Source organism: Pristis pectinata, chromosome 8 (genome assembly GCF_009764475.1).
Source record: "Pristis pectinata isolate sPriPec2 chromosome 8, sPriPec2.1.pri, whole genome shotgun sequence".
In the NCBI taxonomy this organism is placed as follows: domain Eukaryota; kingdom Metazoa; phylum Chordata; class Chondrichthyes; order Rhinopristiformes; family Pristidae; genus Pristis; species Pristis pectinata.
Window position 1 is genome coordinate 96,482,095 of NC_067412.1, and position 24,899 is coordinate 96,506,993.

Consider the following 24,899-nt stretch of genomic DNA (forward strand, 5'->3'; position numbering starts at 1 on the left):
AAAGGCCGAGCTCCAGGTCACCGTTGATTGCTTCACTGAAGCACATGAGAAGAAGTGGCCTTTCACTGAACATCCAGAAAACAAAAGCTCTCTACTAATCTGCATATCTAGAAAATACTGTCAAGACCATGACATGAACCTAGAAAACATCCATCATTTTCCATACCTTCGTAGCCAGCTCTCAGGCAAAATGACAAAATTAATGGCTGTCTCCAGTGTGCTAGCACAGCTTTTGTCCAACTGAGAAAAACTGTTCAAATATCAAGACCTCAAACATGGACCAAGCTGACATCCTCCCAAGCAGCAGTGAATCCCCTCATATACATCAGAAATGTTGACTACCAATGGTGGGTGCTTCAAAATACTGGAGGTGTACCAGCAATGCTGTCTTCTCAAAGTCCTTCAAATCCATTGGGAGGATGTGCAAACCCATGTCAGTGTCCTCTTCTGTGCTATTATACACCCAGCATCAAAGCTCTGATCACACTCAATCAAACCTGGTGGGCATGCCACATGCCTGACAATAGATTCAAGAAACAAGTGCATACTCCCATTTTAGGACAATAGGGAAAATGCTTCAGGGATGCTCCCAAAGTCTTCTTGACAAAAGTGCAATGCCATCACCATATTGTAGTAATCCCCGGCCCAAGACCACCCAAAATAGAGCAGCAGCATCTGGGAAGGCAGTGAACATCACAGCTTTCTACAATGAGATAATATGGAGGAACAGGGCAAATAGCACAATGTGTGAAACAACACACCCACCCCTATCAAGCACCTGTGGCAAAGTCTACAGGTCGCACATGATCTCAGAATCCACATACGAATTGGAAACAAGTCATCATCAATCCCAAAAGCCTGCCTCAAAAGGAAGATGATGCCGAACATAACATTGTCTCTTGTCTAAAATTGTAATGGAGAACTATCCAATTTACACAAGACAGGGCAGCATGGGTATGCTGAATGTTAGGGTTGAGAATAAAACATAAATAGCTTTTGTGGGGCAGGTGAACATGACAAAAAAAACTTGAAGATGGATTGTAGGATCAAGGCAGAACAGTAGACATGGTTTATATGGATCTTACTAAGGCTTTTGACAAGGTCCTGTATGGCACGCTGGTCCAGAAAGTTAAGGCACAAGTGATCTAGGCATTTTAGCAAACTGGATCCAGCATTAGCTGGGTGAAAGGAGGCAGAGAGTAAGTGGTGTCCTGCAGGGATTGATGCTGAGACCTTTGTTGTTTGTAGTATATATAAATTACTTGGATGAAGATAAGATATCTTTATTACTCACATCTACATCAAAACACACAGTGAAATGCATCTTTTGCATGGAGTGTTCTGGGGGCAGCCGCAACTGTCACCACGTTTCTGGTGCCAACATAGCATGCCCACAACTTCCTAACCTGTACGTCTTTGGAATGTGAGGGGAAACCGGAGCACCCAGAGGAAACGCACGCAGACATGGGGAGAACGTACAAACTCCTTACGGGCAGTGGCTGGATTTGAACCCGGGTCGCTGGCGCTATAAAGCGTTAAGTTAACCGCTACACTACCGCGCCTGATGATTAGTAAATTTGCGGATGACACGAAAATTTGTGGAGTTGCAGAGAGCAAAATTGGTTGTCCAACAATATAGTGGGCAGATAGTGGGTACATTGGTAGATGGAAGTTAATCAAGAAAGTGTGAGGTAACGCACTTTGGGAAGTCAAATTCTAGTAGGGCATATATAAGTAAATGGTAAGGAACTGAGGAGCATTGATGTACAGAGACCTTGGGTTGCAAGTGAAAAAGACATTTGGTTTGCTTGCTTTCATAGGCTGAAGCACTGAGTATAAGAATTGGGATGTCATATTGCAATTGCATAAAATGTTGGTTAGACCACACTTAGAGTATTGTGTATAGTTCTGGTCACCATACTACAGGAAGGATACAGTAGCAACAGAGAGAGTGCAGAAGCAATTCACCAGGATATTGTCTCGAATGGAGGGCTGTCATTTAAAAGGAGAGATTGCATGAACTGTGTTTATTCTTGCTGGAACATAGAGGCTAAGGGGTGAATTTATAGAGGTTCACAAAATTATGAGGGGCATAGATAGGATAGGTAGAATCTTTTGCCAGGGCAAGGGGGTTTAGAATTAGAGAGTGTGGGTTTAAGGTGAGAAGGGAAAAATTTAAAGGAAATCTGAGGGACAGATTTTTCCACAGAGAGTGGTGAATATCTGCAATGAGCTGCTAGAGGAAGTAGTGGACCCAGTTAGAATTACAAAGTTTAAAAGGTGTGTACACACACAGGTTTATGGATAGGAAAGGCATAGAGGGATATGGGCCTAATGCAGGCAAATGGGATTAGTGTAAATAGGCATCACAGTCAGGATGAGGTGGGCATCTTTCTGTGCTGTACGCTTCTATGATTCTATCCATGATTTGATGAATCTATGCAAATATAAGCTCAGGCTAACATGTCTTCAAATTAGTTTGAGAAAACAGGCAAGACAGTTTACACATACAAATAGCAAAAGTTAAATAAATAGCCATCCTTGCAAAACCTCAAGTGGATTTTAAAGTACAATTTATTGTATTTGATTTAGAAAAAAACACTACAAATCTTTGACTATAAAGTCTTTAAAATTTCACCAACAGTAAAAAGATTGGATGGAAGATACTCCAAAGTCTACTTATTCCCTAAAGCTGACTCTGCCAAATTAAGGAAACAAGGCAGAATAATTTGATATTTGGCGAAAAAAATACTTGAAAGTATGATTTTATATCACTAACACTTAATCAAGCATTTGATAATCCAAACTTGGGCCAGGATGTAATACTCAGCAAAGCCATGTTCTGAACAAACTAATTATGTTGATTACCAAGCTGCCAAATAAATATACTTTCCAAGAATTGTAGCAAAGATGGCAGAAGGGTCTTGTAGAACAATATTATTATTTGTTCTTCCAGTGAAGCTACTGAAATGTAGGCAAAAACCCATCAGAGAAGGAAATTTTTTATCCTTAGTCAATCTGGCCAATTTGTTATCTAGAACTACCAGTGTGGTTGACTTTTCAGTGCTTCCTCACTTCAGGCGCAAGCGGGGTGGGTATGGTTGGCGGGGACAATAAATGGCGGCACTGCCAGCAACATACACATCTTATAAACAAATAAAGTATCAGCGCTGTAGTAATTGTATCTAAATTCTTGTTTTAACAGTACAGGTGACTCCCACTTTATGGGGGGGTTTGCATTCCTAGAAAACTGTCTGTATCATGACTTTCTGCAGTGCGAAGCCACATCATCTACATATGTGTCAAGAAATGCAAGTTGAAAAAAATTTGTAGTTATTGACTTTTCTATCAAACATAATTCCTTGAGTACAAATTTTATTCTGTATCTCTGGTTTCTGGGCAGTGATTTGTGAATTCTGTAAAGGCAAATTTCCGTTAACCGAGCAGGTGTAAGACAGTGATTGCCTGTATTTAAGTGAATACACACCCAACTATCACCTGGTAATCTGCCATCAGAGGGGAAAAAGAAATCAGAATAAGGAAGCACTGTCATCCATATCAAAGGGGGAACAAAATGGACTGAGCCTTACATGGTAATGCATCATAGTGATATGTCTGTATTTTCACGTCAGGTTTACTTGAACTGACATCCCAGGCTGGATTGTGTCAGGAGAAGACATTGAACTTTATAGTGTCGATGCCACTGATTACAGCATTTTGACATTAATAACCTCAGTTGCACATTAACTAAAGCAGAGGCATTCCTAATAAAATATTAGGAGCATAGCAGTTAGTGCGATGCTATTACAGCACCAACGATCGGGGTTCGATTCCCGTCGTTGTCTGTAAGGAGTTTGTACATTCTCCCGTGTCTATGTGGGTTTCCTCCAGGTGCTCCGGTTTCCTCCCACATTGCAAAAGACGTACGGGTAGGTTAATTTGGGTTTAAAATGGGCAGTGCGGACTCGTTGGGCCAGAAGGGCCTGTTACCACGCAATAAATAAAATTTAAAATTTTAAAAAATATATACTTTGTATATCTGACAAATAATTGTTGGAAATATATTAAAGAATAAACCCTGCATTAGATGCAGAAAATTGTAATAGCATGCAACCATCAGAGCCAGCCATCTGTCTACTATCATAAGCAAATGTTTGTCATTAGTACATATTTTTTCTACATCTGTGCCATTTTCCCCAGTACAAACCTAACAATCATAATATTAAAATAGGCAGCAAAGAGAATTGTCAACTTACAGGTTTGCTGGACAATAGAACATAGAAAACCTACAGCACAATTCAGACCCTTCGGCCCAAGTCCCTACCTTAGAAATTACCAGGCTTACCTATAGCCCTCTATTTTTGTAAGCTCCATGTACCTATCCAAAAGTCTCTGAAAAGACCCTATTGTATCTACCTCCACCACCACTGCCGGCAGCCCATTCCATGCATTGACCACTCTGAGTAAAAAAACTTACCCCTGACATCTCCTCTGTATCTACTCCCCAGCACCTTAAACCTGTGTCCTCTTGTGGCAACCATTTCAGCCCTGGGGAAAAGCCTAATACTAATAAGTTATTTGGCCAATTTTAATTCATCCAGAAAATCAAGCAATGCCCTCAATAAAGAGCAAATTGTTTGACTTTTAAAATAATTCCAGCTAGATTTTCATTGTCCTGAAACAGAGAAACAGGCCCTTCAGCCCACCATGTCCATGCCAACCTTCAAGTACCTATCGACACTAATCCCATTTACCAGATCTTGAACCATAACCTTCTAAACCTTGGCAATTCAAGTGCTCATCCAGATACTTTTTAAAATGTTGTAACTGTATCTGCCTCCACCACTTCCTCAGGCAGTGCATTCCAGATGGCAACCACCATCTTCGATTTTCATCCCCACTATTCCACCCAGGAACCCACGCTACATTTATTGCTAATTTCCCTTTTTTTTCTTTTTAATTCATTCGATCCAGTAGTATTTTGTCAAACTGTTACAATTTTAGCTTATATCAGATTTTACTTTTGCACATCTTTAACTATCTTGCTACAATCTTCAAAAACACTTAGGTACTTTCTCTGCAGAGCCAAGTCCAATTTCTCCCCCTTCCTCAATATTCAGATCTCTAGCACTGGGGATTAGCCTCGTGTGCCAGAATATCTTGCTTGTCTTTCACTAAAACAGGGGACTAATAAAACTTTCTTTTAACTTGCACTTGTTTTGGCTCTGTGGTTCCACATACATTGACTTTACGATTGCTTCCTTGCAGAGGCAGACACCTCTCTCAAACTCATTGAAACTTTTAAGTCTCCTTCAATTCTATTTTAGGGAAATCAACAGTAAAATTAAGCTAGGTACTGTAGTAAAGCTAAAATATTTCTCAAGTGTCATCATTTTGAAAAGACATCATGAAGTTGGACATCTGGTGTTAAACCTACTACAATCTCATTTTTCTGATTGCCCACAATGCAATTTCTCAAAAATTCAACTAGCCTGCAAGACCATAATTCAACTCAGACAATAAATGAACCCAATGTTGCAAATGGGCCTCTTTCACACCGAGTGAAGAACAAGAAGTGATACCAGGACAATTTTCTTTCTAGACAGCAGATTGTTGTCATCTGGAATGCAATGCCCCAGAGGATGGTGGAAGCAGATTCTATAATAACTTTCCAAAGGGAATTGGATAAATAGTCAAGGAGTTAAAAAAAAATGCTCAGTAGTAAAGAAAAATAAATAAGCAGGAAGGTGGGTCTAGTTGGGTTGCTCTACTAGAAAGCTGGCACAGGCATGATGGATTAAATGCCCTCCTGTGCTGCAAAATTCCTTGAAGTATTGAACAATGACATCAGGAGCCAGAAGCAAATGAGCATCCAAAAATCAAAAGGTGCAGCGATTTCATTTTTAAAAGTCAAGTGCCTCAGAAGAAATTTCATCAGCAAAAAGTAGATTTTGCCCAATAGCTGATAAATTTGTCTGAAAATGGTTCCAAATATTTCCTCCAATGAAAAGCTACAAATTAACGGAAAACAAAGATAAATACTAAAGGGAAGAAACACCCCAGATATCTAGATACTTCTGTGTTTTCTTTCATTCTATATTGCACATTTTTCTTTTATCAAAGTTCCAACGAAGTATCCAATTCTATTCGGTGTTCTGTTTTTCTGTTAACTCAGAGCTCCTTTTCCATGAAAATTCCGAACACTACCATTTCTTTTCATTCAGTACTGAACTGATCACCCATTGCTCCAACAGCTTTGCATTTCCTCTGTTATTGGCTCTAATTTTAAAGTGCATTTCATTTGTTTGGTATTAGTAATTTTATGTTTATTCCAATGTATACAGTAGATCATGCAATCATTTCCACATGCAATATTTTTATGGAAGCTAAAAGAAACTTGCATTAACATGATGTCTTTCAGTCCTAAAATATCTCACAACACTTCACAGCCAATGAATTACTTTCAAAGGTTAGCCACTACTGTTTTGCAGCCGAGTGTGGCAAGCAATTTGCACACAGCAAGGTCCCACAAACAGTAAGGGAGATAAAGACATTAACCTGTTTTGCTCACGTTGGTTGAGAACCGAATATTGTTCAAGGTACGAGAAGAATTCCCTGTTCTTCGAACAATGCAATGGGGACTTTTACAGCAATCTGAACAGATAGACAGGTTTTGATTTAACACTGCATCCAAAAAGAAGAGGAGCATCTCCAGCAATGTGGCACTGTCAATACTATACTCAAGAGTTAGCCTACGAAGAACAACTTTCATTTATAACATAGGTAAAAATGACCGATGGTGCTTAGTACGAGTTAACAAAAATTGAAGCTGGTCCAAAGAAAAGTCAGGCTAGATAACCAAAAGCTCAAGGAACAACAGGTTAAGGAGTGTCTGGAGAGAGAAGTAAAAAACAAGGAACAACATTTAGAAAGTAATTTCCAGAGCTTATAGTCTTGACAGCTTAAGATAAAAGACAAAGATGGAATGATTAAATTTGACCAGGAATAAAGTTCAGAAACCTCAAGAGGGCACAGGGCTGGAAATTAGTGACAGGAACGAGCAAGCTCATGGAAGAACATGATAATATGAATTCAGAAAGCTTAAATGTCATAGAGTGAGGTGTGGATTCACAAGAATTGGGAGGACATAAATTATGTCAAAGGAACGCTGCTTTAGGATTCAATCTGATTAGTTTACATTTTGGAATACATTCCCAACATCTGCCATTTTCCACAATCTTATATAATTTGCCAGGGAATTATAATGCCAAAAAAGAACCCATATTCAGATTTCAAAACACTACAAAGTACAATGCAAACTGCTGCACAACTTCAAATTTTCTGTTTTGTATCTACACAAGGAATGAAGCAGTCACTAGCACCATGATTTAGGAGTCAGAAACTGTTACCAACCATCTACTTTGTAAAATAATGAAAAAGTTTTCAGGAAGTTACTAATGACATTTAAGAAGTATTGAGCTGAGCCCTTGAATTACCAAGGCAAGTAGGGCTACAGGTCAAGTACTGGTGAATGGGATTCGTATTAGTGGGTGTTTGTTGATCAGCAAGGACACGGTGGAGCAAAGGGCCTGTGTCTATGGTGTATAACTACGACTCATCTTATAACTCAGTATTTTTGTAATTAAAGGAAAAAAAGTAATGCGCTCCTTTGCGCCATAACAGTAAAGAGAATCCAAAACAAATGTTCATTTACAGTAGACTTGAGACACTCCACATTGCTATCAGGGATAAGATAGAGAATTAAAACTACAAGTCAATTCCACTGACACCATTTGGGCCCCATTACAATTCATTAAAACATGTTGATCAAAATATAAACTGCACTTCTATTTGAACAATCTCAGTCTGGGACAGAGGCTAAGTCAACGTTAACAATCCAAGAATCAGTTTCCATAAATACTATAAACACACTAAACTCTAAACCTTGCATAAGCAGCAGATCCCTCCACCCCCCAAAGCAAATATCTATTTACGGATAAGCATCCACGTGCACAAAAGACACTTAAAATTGTAGCATAAACAAAGTGTCATCAAAATTGTTCACTTGGGTCATGGAGGTAGAAAAGGGGCTGGAAAGGAATCCTTTATTCCCCTGATGAAAGGTGATCAACCTGAGACAACCTCTGTTTCTCCCCCCAGAAATGCTGCTAAATTTGCCAAGTATTTCCAGTACGCTGTTTTATTTTAGATTTCCAGCATCTGCAGTACTTTACTTTCTAATCTTAAATTCGTGCTCCTGAGATTTTGATCTCTCTGATATTTTGGGTGGGGGGGGGGGGGGGAAGAGGAAGAAACCATCCTGTTCACAACATTTAATCCCTTAATACATTATATACACCCCTCTTAAAAATCTCCTCAACATCTGTTCAAAGTAAACAACTCCAGTCTGTCAGGCCAATATTTCCTCATTGCTGAACTTCGAACACAGAAAAGGCAGGGAGGGAAAAATGACTTTAAGAAACCATCCTGTTCACAACATTTAATCCCTTAATACATTATATACACCCCTCTTAAAAATCTCCTCAACATCTGTTCAAAGTAAGCAACTCCAGTCTGTCAGGCCAATATTTCCTCATTGCTGAACTTCGAACACAGAAAAGGCAGGGAGGGAAAAATGACTTTGGTCAGAATATCATTTTACCTGATCTAAGACTACAACACCTTGAAAACTTGGCCATGATTAACGTACAGTGTAATCTGCGGCAGGGTGGAAAGGCAAGGCTGGGAGGTCAACAGTGCAAAAGCATGAGGCTCTTTTCACAGGCGGTGTAAAACTGCACACAGTCACATCCGACCAGAAGCAATTCACTGGATGGCTGTGTCTGCACCCAGTCTCCATCCAGATGAAAAGATGCTGAGTATTTCCTCAGCATGGTTTTATTTCTCTTCCCTCTCAGGTGAGCGTCTCCCCGACACACACACACACAATGAGGAGAAGGCGCCTGGGAACAGAGTGTAAACACAAAGGGGACTGGGTCTTGGTCAGCAGCCAAGGTCCCGAGGGGAGCCAGACGAGGGAGGGTGAGTGGTCTGCCAGACGTTGCCGGCCAGGGGATGGGGTGGGCGTGGGGTCTCCGGCACCCAGGGCAGGTGATGGGTGAGGGGGGGGGGGGGGAGGGGGGGGAGAAACAGGAGGAGCCGAGGCCCCGGGCCCGACCGCCCACAGACACACACACCGCTCGGAGCTGAGGGAGGGGAGGGAAGGAAGGGGGATGTTTGAGGGACGGGCGGGGGTGGGGGGTTGTAGGGGAGGGAGGGGACGCGGGAAGCAGCCGCGGCCGCCGCCGCTCACCTTGTAAAACGCTCCGTTGGAGCCGCGCACCTCCACCATTAAATCCTCCATCTTGGCCGTGCCAGGTGCACTCTGGGCCCGGGCGCGCTCCCGCCTCCGCGTCCGCGTCCACCCCCCCCCCCCGGTCTCTCTCGCGCGCGCGCACGCACGGCCGTTGGTTCGTCGGACGCCGGCTCCCCCCTCGTACGCGCGGCGCGCACGTAATACGTACGCGCGGCGCGCACGGCGACCGTTGGTTCGTCGGACGCCTTGGCTCCCGCCCGTGTTCGCGAGTTATTTTAAAATCAAGGTTGTTTTCTTTTTTTTCCCCCCCCAGATATAGATTTTTTTTTCTTCTTGTTTCTTCCCCCGCTCGGTGCGACGTTTTAACCCGGTCCCGCCTTCCACCGGACGGAAAAGAAAAATTAATCCGTTCCAACCGCACGCGTTCGCGGGGGGGTGTATAGACGTTGGGGCGGGATTTAGCGTTTAGAGAGGGATTGATCGGAGGGCAAGCCAATAGCGAGAGGCGATGGCCTGCCTGTCATCCGGGCAGACCAATCACAGTGCAGCGGGTGGGCACGACTTGATGCACCGCCACGGGTTGGTGGGCTGGCCGGTTGCCATGGCCACGGGGCGGGGCTACCCCCCCCAACCTCCCTCTCCGCTTACTGCTGCAGGCTGGGCTCCCGCTCTTGTTCCCGCTCAGTCTGCAGTGAGGAGGGATGGGTTCGAATCCGCTGTAGGGACGTGAGTTGGGGAATTTATACGGAGGTTGCAATATAATATATATTACTATATTTTGCATTCTGTTATTGCATTTTCCTTGTACTACCTTGATGTGATGAAATGATCTGTATGGATGCCATGCGAAAACAAGATTTTCACTGTACCTCGGTACATGTGACAATAATAAATTAATTTGAGATAACATCTTCAAGCCCGTACCTGCCCTGTCCACTGTGGCTCACCCTCTGACCCTGGGTCACGTTTCATTCTCATGCGTGTCTCAAATTAGTTGAAACCCATAAATACTCCATTCTTTTTCTTCTTTTAAAGTAGTGCATTTTATCTGCATATTTGAAAATAATCCAAGAGATGGGAGCAATTGCACCTTTATGCACTTTATTTGAGTTGAACTTTGGACCTTGTTTTCATGCCCTCATGAAGACCTCTCATCTCCCTCTCTGGATTATTCCCCCCCTGACTTTGTCTCAGCCTTCCTACTGCTGAGGTCCTCATCCATGTCTTTGTTACTGCCATTCTTGGATTACAATGCTAGCCAGGCTGCTATGGTTTGAAAATTGAGGTTATTCCTAACATGAAACATGTCCCCTTCATCCATCAACCCCATTCCTTTTGACCTGATTTCACTTCTGGTTCAGTAACATTTGTTTGCGAGATCAATGTGATGAAAGAACTAAACATTAATTCTGATTCTTCTCTCCACAGATACATCCTGAACTGTTGAGTATTCCAGCATTTTCTGTTTTCATTTTTGATTTCCAACATTTCAGATTCATCTCTGGACAGAGAAACAATTGTTGTTTCAAGTCCAGATTTTTCATCAGACCTTTCAGATCTCCAACATCTGCAGATTTTTGATGCATAGGAATTGTTCTTGTACCTCTGTTTAAAAAGAATTCTGAATCATGTTTTTGGATTGCTCCAGGGCCCTCCCTGTGTCGATACAGGCTATCCCCGGCTTATGAATGCCTGACTTATGGACACCCCTACTACATATGAGTGAGCCACCATAATATTAATAAATTCAAATGTCTTATATATGTACATACGTTCGTTTCTACAAATGGCAGAACTAGTTTCTTATTTCTCTCCACTTTTAGTAAGTGTTCTTTCTTATGTATTGATGCCACTCATTACAAAACTGTCGTGGTGTGGTTACCATATCGAGTGATTTCTGTGTATTTTCCATCTGGCGGACAAAATCGGCTTATGGGCGTCTGTAAAAATGGAACCTATTTGTTAGTCTGTATCTGTAAATGGAACTCTGCGGATCAGGCAGCATCTTTGGAGGGAAATGAACAGTCGGCGTTTCCGGCCAAGACCCTTCATCAGGACTCATGAATGAAGGGTCCTGTGAAAGTCCTGATGAATGAAGGGTCCTGTGAGGGTCCTAATGAAGGGTCTTGACCTGAAACATTGTCCATTTCCCTCCATAGATGTGCCTTACCTTCTGAGTTCCTTCAGCAGTTTGTGTGTATTGCTCCAGATTTCCAGCATCTGCAGTCTCTCTTGTGTCTGTATCTGAAAATATCCAGTCTGGAATTCCCTCCCTGAAACTCTCTGATCCTCAACCTCTTCTTTTTCCTTCCTTCTGCTATTTCTTAAAATCCATCTTTTTTTGACCAACTTTTGGTTATCCATCTGAATATTTCCTTATGTAGCTTGTTGCCAATTTTTATTTGATAATATGTCTGAAGATACCACACAAAAAGGTGACTGCACAAGATAAGGGCACTTGGGATGGATACGGGAATGGCTAACTTAAAGAGAAATTAGTCAGTTTTGGAGACACAAGACTGCAGATTCCGGAATCTGGAGCAATAAACCAAACTGCTGGAAGAACTCAGCGAGTTGAGCAGCATCTGTGGTGTGGGGGGAAGGGAGTTATCTGTCCTGATGCAGGGTCTCAACCTGAAATACGACAATTCCTTTCCCCCCATAAATGGCTCTCGACCCACTGAGTTACTCCAGCAGTTTCTTTCTTATTTGGATTGGCAATCATTAAGTATTGGGGTGTGTAGGGATCTTTGCTAGAGTCTGAACTGTTTTTAAAATATGATTCCTTGGATGAAGGGACTGAATGCACTGGAGCCAAGTTTTCTGAAGATGCAAAGATCGGTGGGTTAGTAACTTGTGTTAGTAAGAGCATGCAAAGGGAAAACACTGTTAATCTAACACACTTGGGACCTTCGTGGTGCTGGACAAACAGATTTCCCATTCTGTTGGAAGCTATTCCCTATCAATACAACAACATACATTTAATTCACTGTCATTTTTGTGTGCGTCTGGTAAGCATAAAGGGAGTGCTGGAAACGGGGCCCGGGTAAGTTTCAAAGAAATGTGGGGAAAACAACCAGATGAGTTTCAAGGGAGAGTGGGAAACCCAACCAGTGAGTTTCAACGAAGCATGGGAACTGGACCTCGGTGTGTTGGAAGGGGGCATGGATCCAGGGCTCCCTGTATATGAAATGGAGTGTGGGAACTGAGTCCTAATGTGTTAAAGAGAGCGAAGGAACCAGATGTTGAACCTTTGGGATTTTGGATAGAGGATTATTGGATCTTTACTGTGGAAAGATTAAGTGAATGGGAAGGAAGTTGGCAGATAATGTGGGAAAATGCAAGGTTATTCACTTCGGAAGGAAGGATTAAAAAGCGAACTATTATTTAAGTGGAGTGAGACTATAAATTGTTTCAGTACAGAGATAGTCCAAAAGCATGAAACCCAAAGTTTGCTTGCAGAAGTGGCAAGAAATGACATTGGCTTATGGAATATTGGCCTTTATGCAAGGGATAAGGCGTATAAACGTGAGGAAATTCTGATGCAACTTTACAAATGAGACCACACTTGGGGTATTGCGTGCAATTCTAGTCTTCATTTTAAAGGAAGGATGCATTTGCATAGCGGGTAATGCAGAGAAGGTTTACTGGATTAATTCCTGGGATGACGTGATTGACCAATGCAGAAAAGTTGAGTGGAAATGAGAAGATATCGAACTGAAATGCATAAGATACTGAAGGGGATTGATGGGGTGGATGCTGAAAGGATTTTTTTCTCAGTTGGGTACCCAGAACGGGGGCATAAGAAGTCCATCATCAAAGATCCCCACCATCGAGGCCATGCCACCTTTTCGCAGCTACCATCAGGCAGAAGGTACAGAAGCCTGAAGTCCCACACCACCAGGTTCAGGAACAGCTACTTCCCTTCAACAATTTGGTCCTTGAACCAACAGGCAAAACCCTAATCACTACACTTTAGCAACACTATGACCACTTTGCACTAAAATGGACATTTATTTTGTTCTAATTGTGTTCTTTCTTGTAAAAATTGCAAATAATTTATGTTTAATTTATGTTTTTTTAATGAATGCTGCTTATATGATGCTATGTGCCTGTGATGCTGCTGCAAGTAAGCTTTTCATTGCACCTGTGCACACGTGGACTTGTGCAAATGGCAATAAATTTGACTTTGAGTCACCCATTTCAGATAATGAGGAGACATTTCTTCTATCAGAGGGTGATGACTCTTTGGAATTCTCTACGTATGAGTGTGGCAGAGGCGCAGAGATTCAATATATTCTAAGGGGAAATGAACAGACACTTAGAGTACAAAGTCTAGATCAGCTGGCGGGATACTTACAGACATTATTAACCTCTCCCTGCTTCAATCCAAGGTTCCCACCTGCTTGAAGAAGACCACTATCATCCCGATACCCAAGAAAAATAAGGAAATGTGCTTTAATGACTACCACCCAGTGCTCTGACATCCACCATCATCTTTGAGAGGCTGGTCATGGCACACATCAACTCCAGCCTCCCAGGCAACCTCGACCAACTGCAGTTTGCCTACCACTGAAACAGGTCCATGGTAGACACTATCTCCCTGGCCTTGCACTCATCTCTGGAGCATCTAGACGGTAAAGACACTTTTAGACTATTGATTATTGGCTACAGCTCTGCCTTCAGTACTATAATTCCAAGCAATCTCATCTCCAAACTCCAAGGCCTGGGACGCAACACCTCCCTTTGCAACTGGATCCTTGACTTCTTGACCAACAGTCCGCAATCAGTAAGGATAGGCAGCAACACATCTGCCATGATTATCCTCAATACTGGTGCCCCATGAGGCTGTGACCTCAGCCCCCTACTCTCTATACACTCATGACTGCGTGGTCAGAGTCTGCTCTAAAAAGTTTGCAAATTTAGTGGGCTGAATCTCAAATAACGAGTAGTCAGAGCATGCCTAGTGGCACAGTATCACGATGGCAACCTTTTCTTCAATGAAAAACACGGTGATGCTGGAGGAACTCAGCAGGCCAGGCAGCATCTGTGGAGAAAAGCAGGCAGTCAACGTTTCGGGTCAGGACCCTTCTTCAGGACTGAAGGTAGGAAAAGGGGCAGCTCAATATATAGGAGGGAAAAGCAGAGCAGTGATAGGTGGACAAAAGAGGGGAGGTGGGGTGGGCACAGGGTGGTGATAGGTAGATGTAAGAGATAGTGATGGGCAGGTGCGGGGGAGGAGGGGAGGGTAGATCCACTAGGAGATGGGTCAAAGGTGAGGAGCGAGAGGGGAAAAAAAAAGGTAGAAAGAAGACATAGGAAAAGGAAGAAGAGAAGAAGCATGGTGGTGGGGGGGGGGGGGGGGGGGGGGTTTGTGGGGAAGCGGGTGGGGATTACCTAAAGTGGGAGAATTCAATGTTCATGCCGTTAGGCTGAAAGGTTCCAAAACGGAAAAAGAGAAAAATGAGTTTGTGCTTGGAATTGTCCTGGCAGTAGAGGAAGCTGAGGACTGTCATATCTGTGGTATTGTGTGAGGGGGAGTTAATATGACTGGCCACAGGGAGATGCAGGTCTCTATCTCACCTGAAACTCTGTCTCACCTGAAAGGACTGTTTGGGTATCTGGATTGGAGATGGTGTAGGGGCAGGTGTTGCACCTATGGCAGGAGCAGTGGAAAATCCCTGGGGTGGGAGTGGGATGGGTGGGGGGGGAGGAGTGAACTAGGGAGTTGTGGAGAGAATGGTCCCTGCGGAAGACAGAAAGGGGTGGGGAGGGGAAGATATGCTTGTCGGTGGGGTCCCGTTGGAGATGGCAGAAGTGACAGAGAATGATGTTTTGGATACGTAGGCAGGTGGGATGAAATGTGAGGACAAGGGGGACCCTATCCCTTTTGGGTCTGGGAGGGGTGGGGTGAGAGTGGAGGTGCAGGAAATGGCAGAGATACAGCTGGGGGGAAGCCACGGTTAGAAAAGAAGTTGGACATCTTGGATGTCCTGGAGTGGAAATCCTCATCATGGGAGCAGATGGAGCAGAGCCGGAGAAATTGAGAAAAAGAGATAGCGTCCTTGCAAGAGACAGGGTCGGAGGAGCTGTAATCGAGGTAGCTGTGGGCATCAAGTGGGTTTGTAGAAGACGTCAGTGGATAAGGAATCTCCTGAGATGGAAAGATTGAGGAAGGAGAGAAGGGGTGTCAGAGATAGTTCAAGTGAATTGGAGAGCAGGGTGAAAATTAGTGGCAAAATTTATGAAACTGTTGAGTTCCGCACGGGTTCAAGAGGTACAAGGGTCCTGACCCAAAACGTTGACCACCTGCTTTTCTCCATGGATGCTACCTGGCCTGCTGAGTTTCTCCAGCATCATTGCGTTTTTCATCAAGGCTCCAGCATCTACAGTCTTTTGTTTTGCTAACCTTTTCCTCAGTGTCAGCAACCTAAAAGAGCTGGTCATTGACTTCGAGAAGGCATGCAGTGTACATGTTCCTGTTTACATTATTTTTATTGATGCACCATAGAAATCATCCTATCTGGATGTATCACGGCTTGGTATGGCAACTGCTCTGCCCGTGACCACGAAACTGCAGAGAGTTGTGGACATAGCTCAGCTCATTACTGAAACCAGCTTCCCCTCCATGGACCCTGTCTACACTTCTTGCTGCCTCAGTAAAGCAGCCAACATAATCAAAGACCCCACCCACCCCGGACATACTCTCTTCTCCCCCTTCCATGTGGCAGAAGATACAAAAACTTGAAAACATGTACCACCAGGTTCAAGGAGAGCTTCTATCCCACTGTTATCATACAAGAGGTTCGTTCAAGAGTCTTATAAAGATGAACTCTTGACCTCAGAGTCTACCTTATCATGGCCCTTGCACCTTATCATCTACCTGCACTGCACTCTCTCTGTAACTGTAACACTACATTTGACATTTTGTTATTGCTTTTCCCTTGTACTACCTTGATGTACTTGTTTTGAAATGATCTGCATGGATCACATGCATAACAAAGTTTTTCACTGTATCTTGGTACATGGGACAAGAATAAACCAATTACCAAATAAGGTTGTAATGATTAAATAAATGGATATTGTTGAAAATCTAAACACTGCAGATGATTGGAATGTGAAATAAAATTGCTGGAAGTACTCAGCAGATAAAGCAGCATCTATGGGAAGAGAATCAAATGATATTTCAGGTCAAAGACCTTTCATCAGGGCTGGAAAACTTAAAATCAAACATGTTTTAACTTGCAGAGTTGGGGTAGGGATGTATAGAACAAGGGGAATGCCTGTAATAGGATGGAGACCAGGAGAGATTGAATGACAGAGGATAGCGAAGGCTTTTTAGAAACGTGTGATCTGTCTTGATGGGATGCAAGTTAAAGGAAATGAATGTTGACAGAGGAGAAAGGGAAAAAGATGCCGAGATATAAAGCATTGTAGTTTCTGGCAATCTGAAATGAAAGAGAATGTTAGAAATACTTAACGGGTCAGGAAGCATCCATGGAGAGAGAAAAAGAGTTAATGTTGACGTTCTTTCAGCAGTACCTGCTAATTCTGATACAACTTGGAAAGGTTGAAATTATTTCGGATGAAAGTTCTTTTTCTTCACCAACCCGAAGTATCACCACTAGGTTTCATTTCGGACTTCTGTAACATAGGCAAACCTTGTCAGTACATTTGTGCACAGCAGTTCTTACCTTAAAGCAAATAGTCTTCATGTTTAAAAAAGAAATCTGGATAAGTAGATCAGATATGCTTGAAAGCTGAGGTGAGGCAAATGTATGAATGTGTGTGTGTGGAGTATAAGCATTAGTACTAATTAATTAAATAGTCTGGCACTATACTATGTAATACTCGGGTATAGCTTTCTTCGTTCCTCGTTGGATGGGTTCACATTTGTCAACACCAAATTCCATCTCCTATTGTCCTACCCTGGTTTTTTTAACCTGGAGTTTTAGTAAATGCTGTGGAAGATAATTGTTCATTTTACAGTTTAGCTCCAACATATTGAATAGAGCTGCCAACAGATTATTCTTATAAATTCCACATTACGTGACTAAAATGTGGTTTGTTTGTGGTACTTGCTATTAAGCTTATATACTGTGTGAATTAAATTTTCCAGGGCAAGTATTTTTGAATTCCCTAGTTGCTTGCTCCAGGGAATTCTGTAATCCCTTGTTCAGTTGTTTTGTTTCTTAAGTTTACTTGTGCTGATGTTGAAAAGTCCCATGATACAATGTTAGTAATTCTATCCTTTGTCTGTGGTGTTAAATATCTCACTGCATTATACAGCTAAAAGGGTATTTATAGCCACCTACATTTTAAAATATTAAATAAAAATAGTTGTCATATTTTCCTCTATTTACTGGTTCAGAAGATTAACCAGGAATAACTTCAGCCATGAATCATATCAGCATAGAATGACAGAGCATGCTCAAAGTGGCTTATTCCCACTCTTGTTTTTCTATGTTTCTATAGTTTCCTTCCCTCCCTGTGCTCTGAGCTGTTAGTCATAAGTCAATTATAGAAAACGAAAGACTTTCATTTTAGGAGTGCTTTTCGTCACCCAGGACTATAGTATCTTATAGCCAGTTAAGTCAAAGTCAAGTTTGAGTTTATTGTCATATGCACATGCATGTATGGACAGTTGCAAGGAAAAACTTACTTGCAGCAGTATCACAGGCACATAGCATCATGTATGTATCATTGGGCTACAAAACTAAGCCGGGCAGCATCGCCAACAACAGTGCATCCCGTCGTGACGAGCATAACCTATTCTATGCACATTTTGAACAGAAGGGGATTGGAATGTCACCACCCACCCCGACAGCCTCCAATGCACCTGAACCCACAGTCACCTTTGCAGACATAAGATCAGTGTTCCGGAGCGTAGATCCCCGGCAAGCATCTGGCCCGGGTGGTATCCTTGGCCATGTCCTTAGGTCCTGTGCAGATCAGCTGGCAGGGTATTTGCATACTTTTTTAACCTCTCCCTGCTTCAATTTGAGGTTCCCAGCTGCTTTAAGAAGACCACTACCATCCCAGTATCTAAGAAAAACAAGGTAACGTGCCTTAATGATTACCGCCGGGTGGCTCTGATATCCACCATCATAAAGTGATTTGAGAGGCTGGTCATGGCAGCATTAACTCCAACCCCGCAGAAAACCTTGACCCCTGCAATTTGCATGTGGCCGAGACAGGTCCATGCTGGACGCTTTCTCCCTGGCCCCACACTCATCTCTGGAGCATCTAGACAGTAAATACACCTATGTAAGACTATTGTTTATTGACTACAGCTCTGCCTTCACTACTATAATTCCAAGCAAACTCATTTCCAAACTCCAACTACTGCACTAGAGGGCAGCCTAGAATTTGCTCTGAAGTTCCACCTTCTAACCCAGAAGAAAGAGTGCTACCAACCAAGCCACAGCTGACATGGCTGATGATAAGTAGAACTATCACTTTTGTCACAAACCAGCAACAAAAGAAACACACGGCATGATTTAGTGTTAAAAACTATTTTATTAATTACTACTTATGATAATACGTAAAATAAAAGTAAAAATGTTAGTATGTTAGAATTCAAAAATGTTAAACCTCGAACGTTAACCCCAAAACTAAACTCTTCGTGTGTGTGTGTGGGTGTGGCAAAGTCCAAAACTCCCAGTTCTGGAATGGTTCTTAAAGTTCAGTTCCGCAAGCCATAAGGTGAAACATGAGCAAGGGCTTCTTCAACAACCACAGTTGTCAGAAGATAAGACGTAGATGTAGAGAACATAGGGAGAGTAAATACGAAATCCAAATGTTCCACGATGGAACCCCAAACGACACTTCAGGGTTTACTCGGTAGTGACTTCCTCACCCCGAAAAGCATCCGAATCGTGGTCGTCCACACACAAATACCTGTTTCCTTCTACAGGTCAGCAACAAAGTGAACTCCACCGGATTACTTCCAACTTCCATACATGGATTTCAGTGGCAAACACAGTTATTGTTTCTCATCCATCGATAGAGAAAACAAGCAGGCTGGTGTCTCTCTCCCTTCTCTCTCTCTCTCCTTCTGACTTCTTCAGCAACGTCATTACGTCCTTTATCTTCTATTGACGTAAGCACGCCCCATACACACATACACACAGACTCTCTATCTTAAAGGGACTTTCACTGAGTCCGTAACACTTGTGAATTTCTGTGCAATGGGATAATGCAACAATATTGTTGAAGCTTAATAGTTAAGTATGTAAAAATAATATAATTCAAATTCCACTCGTAAGACTTGGGCACAACATCTGGACTGATTCTCCAGTACAGTGCTGATTGAGGGGCACAGTTGTCTCTGAGGTTAAACTAAGATCCTGTGTATCTCATGTTCACAGAAGTTCCCACTGCGCTCACTGTGTCTTGGCTAATGTTTGTCCCATAACCATTAATAGTCACAAAAATATGCATTATTTGGTCACTATCACATTGCTGTTTATAGGAGTTTGCTCAATGCAAATTAGCTGATGTCTTACCCATATTACACACATGAAAAACACTTTGTTAGCTCTAAAGGATTTTGGGATGTCCGAGATTGTGGAGAGCAATACCAGTTTGTATTTACATAGCACCTTACAACCCAATTTGCTTTGTCGCATGTTATCAAGCAAAATTTAACATCTACTGCACTTGGAATTATTAGGACAGACATTCAAAGTCAGGTTTAGGGTAATGTACTGTGTTGCTATTGCTGCAGAAAGCTAATTTTCATGGCATTTATACTCTTTCTATGTACACCTATGACAATAAACTTGAAGGTTAAGTCAAGAAAGATTTTAATGTGTGTCTTAAAGAGGGAGGAAAGAAAAGTGGATGTGCCCATTTCTTTCTATATTAGCTTAATATATTAATTTTACTTATACTTATGTGAAGTCTAAAGAGAATTCATGATTAGTTGACAAGCATTTCTGTTGCCATTTCTTCGTTATTTGATCTTAACATTGTGACCTAATCTATTTGGGATATTGGAGTATCAAAGGCAATTGTCTGCAGTCCTAAATTCATCAAGCACCTGTTAAAACATCAGTGATATCACAAGTAACCAAATGCTTTCAAAAGTAACTCGTCAGCAGAGGCTCTTGAAGAAGTTTGTTGTCAATTCTTGCTTGTCGTTAGTTGTGTGAAATTCGTTGAGTGTTTTACTATGCAGCAGCTGCTTTATAAATGCAAGTTATCATTAAGAATAGCAAATTGGAGGAACTACAGTCTGTAGTATTTGTAAATTAATACAAAGGACATCTGTGCTTTGAAATAGAGCCAACTTGAACATATTTTGGCTGTGTTGTGCAAGTGTTCATTTCCGGGTTGAATAGCAGCCATCAGAGGAATGGCCTGGGCACTTGTGGGAGAATTCACCTTGGGGTGTCTGATGTTTGTTTAGTGTCATCATCTGATCTGCAGCAGCCATTCATTCCTGTACCAACGAAAATTGGCTGTTAAAAGTTGTGATGCACAGCGTGCTTTTATGCATTCACAGTTTAAAGAAAAGAGCAAACCCTGTGGCAAATCAGCAAAGATCTGTGAATAAACGAGCCCCACGGGGACATCAGTATGTTAGCTGCAACCTCTGCCAGATTCATTTTTCTGTGCTGCACTTTTGTCCACAAGTAGCACCAGCAAAGGTCACGACATCTCAATATTATGCACTCCTTACAAGGTGTGCAATCACAACCCCCTTGATGGGCCTGTAATTTGCAATAGCTTTGGGCTGCTTGTAACACAAGCATAGTATTGGTATTGGTTTATTATTGTCACTTGTGCCAAGGTACAGTGAAAAACTTGTCTTGCATACCAATCGTACAGGTCAATTCATTACACAGTGCAGTTACATTGAGTTAGTACAGAGTGTATCGATGTAGTACAGGTAAAAACAATAACAGTACAAAGTGTCACAGCTACAGAGAAAGTGCAGTGCAATAAGGTGCAAGGTCACAACAAGGTAGGTCGTGAGGTCATAGTCCATCTCATCGTATAAGGGAACCAGGCCATCAAGTGGGAACCACCCAGGATGGTACTGTGCATTCCCCACCCACCATGTGTTTTCTGCCTCTGTGACAGTCTTTTACACAGCTGTTCTGTGACTGCCATGGAAAGGGTTCTCCAAATCCTGACTCTCTTCCCATCAGTTTGCGATGCTGTAATCCCTGCAGGCCACTGTTACCGAGAACCTTCAGGTAAAGTTTCACTGCATGAAAACTATTGTAATTATTTTTTTTCTCACCAGAGCTTTTCACCTTAGCCCTTTTATTTTGTGGGTCACTCAACTGTGTGCGAGTGCCACACACAGTGACTGTTTAACACATCAAAAAATAGGTGAACGCTAGTTTCTAGACACTGAAGTCCAGTGTAATCCAATAAAAGCAATTTCATTTCTACTGAAAAGTCCACGTGGCAGATGGAAAAACCTGGCTGACACACAGAGATTGCCTTGGAGAAAACGCTGCGTAAGTTCACTGGACTGATTCCTGCGATCTGTAATCAATTTGTCTGAATTGAGATTGAGCAGACTAGAGCTACATTCCCTGGAGTTTAAAAGAATGAGAGTCAATTTTATTGAAATGTACTGCATCCTTAGAAGGTTTGACAGGGCAGATACTGGAAGGCACTTCCTCTGGCTGTATAGTTCATAATTAAGTGGTGACAAATTCAGGGTGAGGGCTAAGAAGACAAGAGATTTCACTTCTCAGCATGGTGAATTTTTAGAATTCTTCACCAGGATGGGTGTAGATGCTTCATCTGTGGTGTTGGATCCGGTTATTTTCGAGAGGAGTCCAGGAATGGGTTGAAAACAATTTGGTGCTTCACAAAGTTTTATTGGAAAAGTTTGAAACAAAGAAACAGTCACAGAGCACATGGCACTAGCTTTACTACTAGGAGATGAGTCAAGACAAAGGAACTAAAAATGAGCTGGGACCAGGAGGAAGAGAGCAAGAGAACAAAAAATGACACCTTTTATACCTGAGATAAGAGGTACTCCTTAGCTAACAATAGTCCAATTAGAAAACCTGTTGCAAAACCAACCATTGAGAAAACACGTATTCACCTGATGGACGAACCAATAAGCTAAAAAGTGGTTATACCTTGTACAGCCACTTGAGGTATATTAAACACTATACATGTTAAACATATACTTTAAACAGTCGAATCCAACAGTGGTTATACAGATATTTGAATACTGACAAAATCAAGGACTAGAAAATAGGGTTAAAGGTGGAGTTGAGTTAGAAATCAGCCCTGGTTTTGTGGATTAGCAGAGTCTGCTTCAGCCAGATGACCCATTCCTGTTCTCTTCAATAATTTTATGTTGCTGCCAATGATAGCTTCATATCTCAGAATTATACAGTACAAGAGATCAATTGGTCATGTTGTGTTTGAGGTGATGCCATTTTGATGCCCACTGTGTAAGGTTATAAGATGGCTTCTTTTTCAACACCCACTGAAATCAACAACATTGAATGTCGCTTCAGTGTAATTACAAGAGGACGTCTCTGCCACACTGTTTGCCTGATATCCACTACTGGATAAGCAAACATTTTCTCCAGTTCAGTATTGGCAAGATTCTGAAGTCATTAGGTTTCCATCACAAATTCCATTCCCTCATCCAATAATGTCCCACCCCAGCAACCGTCTGAAACTAAACTGTCAGCAAGCTTTGACCCATAATTGAAAGATCCCAAGTAAGTTTATAAAATTATGAGATGCACACATAGAGTGGACAGCCAGTATCTTTCTCCACCAGAGTCAAAATGTCTAATCCTAGAGGGCTTGCATTTAAGGTGAGAGGGGGAAAGTTCAAAGGAGATGTGCGGGGCAAGTTTTTTTTTAAAACATGAAGTGGTGGGTGCCTGGAATGTGGAGGCAGATACGATATAAGTGTTTAAGAGTCTCTTAGATAGGCACATGAATATGCAGAAAATGGAGGGATATGGATCATATCCAGGCAGAAAGGATTAGTTTAATTAGGCATCATTAGCTTAATTAGTTTGACATAACATTGTGGACCGAAGGGCCTGTTCCTGTGCTGTACTGTTCTTCGAACTGCAGACCTCAGATCCATGCCCTCAGTGAGACTGCCTCTTTCCAATTCCATAACATTCCATGATTCCAGCTTTGCCTCAGACTAATTATTGCTGAAAAACTCTCATCCATCTTCTTGTTAACTCCTAACTTAGTTATTCCAGTTCATTCCTGGATAGCTTCTCTTGTTCCACTCTCCATAGCCTTCAGGTCATCCAAAACTATTATTAATGCCTTAAATCACACAGAAGTTCCAATAACCCATTACCCCTGCTTGCTGATCTGCTCTGGCTATTGATAAAGTAATACTTCAATTTTTAAAAAATCTCATCCTTCTTTTCCAATCTGTTCATGGTTACATCTTTCCCTATTTCTGTAATCTTTTCCATCTTTAAGATGCTTCAGGATATTTATTTGAAACTGGCTTCTGTGCATCCTCAATACTAATTGCTTCATTGAGCTGGCAAGGCACCAAGCTTGGAGTCACTCATGAAGCTTCTCCTCTTTACTTCTCCTCCTTTGAACAAAGCCTTGCTCATATGCACTAATATTTCTTCATGCATCTAGGCTGTGTAACACTGCTACAAAGTGCCTTGGAACTTTTTTGCAATGCATAAGTTAACATGCAAATAGATTGTGCATTTAAACGCACTGCAAACTAGGAAGAATCCACAGGAGCAGGAGACTCATGTTTTATAGATTTCTATCTGTTGGAGTAATCGAGAAAAGTAATATAAAAGAAACCTACACGTTCATGGTGACAGATTCACAAACTGTATAACAGAACAAGATCAATCATTTGAAGGCAAAGGCAGCTCAAAGGTGCATTTACAGTCTTCAGCTAGAAGGAGGTAATTCTGCTGTCTGATGTAATATCATCATGTCATATATAACAAGCAAAGCTCATGCACACATCAATTTTGCAAAGTCTTGTTTTTCTGGCAAACCATTGCTTATTGCTTCAGGCGATTGTTTTATTAATGGTATCTTCAAATTAATATGATGTTCTCTGGGTGCAGGAAGTGCAACAGTCCATATTGGCAATCTTGCTAACTTCATGTCAGACCTAGGAGACAGTGAAATAATTGACATACTTGCTCAAAGTGACAGCAGTGGCACTTGAGTGATTATTTTTGAGACGCCCACTGTAGGTTGCCCATGTCTCTGAAGGAAGGGGATAATTGCTCGGAAGATGACGAACATGGTGCTGGGTTTGAAGTCTTGGTCTTGGAACATTGCTTTCCTCACTTGGTTGAAGGTTGCGATGACACACAGGAGACTGGTGAATTTCTTCATCAATTACCTTCGTTGTGAGGTGACCACAGAGAAATGCAAAGTGATCCACATTTTCAGGGCCTTGATCATTGGACGTGTTATTGTGTGACAGGAGCACATTAGTGGGGCCTTTGTCATGAAGAAGGGGACATAGTTACAAGACAAGAGGCTATTTGTTTAAAACTGAGGTGCATAGAAATTTTAGAGGGTAGTGAGTCTCTGGAATTGCCTGCCCCAGAGGATGGTGGAGACTAGATCA

General features: G+C 42.0%; 1 protein-coding gene and 1 long non-coding RNA gene across 4 annotated transcripts in view; one reads left to right on the top strand and one right to left on the bottom strand.

The window, feature by feature from the left end:
* The window catches only part of fmr1 (fragile X messenger ribonucleoprotein 1), a 71,196-nt gene extending 61,782 nt beyond the window's left edge, over nucleotides 1-9,414 (bottom strand). For both annotated transcript variants that reach the window (XM_052022098.1, XM_052022099.1), the window contains exon 1: nucleotides 9,314-9,414. In XM_052022098.1, the coding sequence (XP_051878058.1) occupies nucleotides 9,314-9,364 (51 nt within the window). In that variant the 5' untranslated portion in view covers nucleotides 9,365-9,414. The remainder of the gene's footprint in view (nucleotides 1-9,313) is intronic.
* A 118-nt stretch (nucleotides 9,415-9,532) lies between these two features.
* Nucleotides 9,533-24,899, top strand: part of LOC127573512 (uncharacterized) — a 64,926-nt gene continuing 49,559 nt past the window's right edge. The window contains exons 1-3 of one of the 2 annotated variants that reach the window (XR_007956779.1): nucleotides 9,533-9,602; nucleotides 10,745-11,038; nucleotides 13,711-14,421. This is a non-coding gene — a long non-coding RNA (uncharacterized LOC127573512). Of the gene's footprint in view, nucleotides 9,603-10,744; nucleotides 11,039-13,710; nucleotides 14,516-24,899 lie in introns of those variants that run through there. The other variant, XR_007956778.1, reaches the window with a different exon arrangement.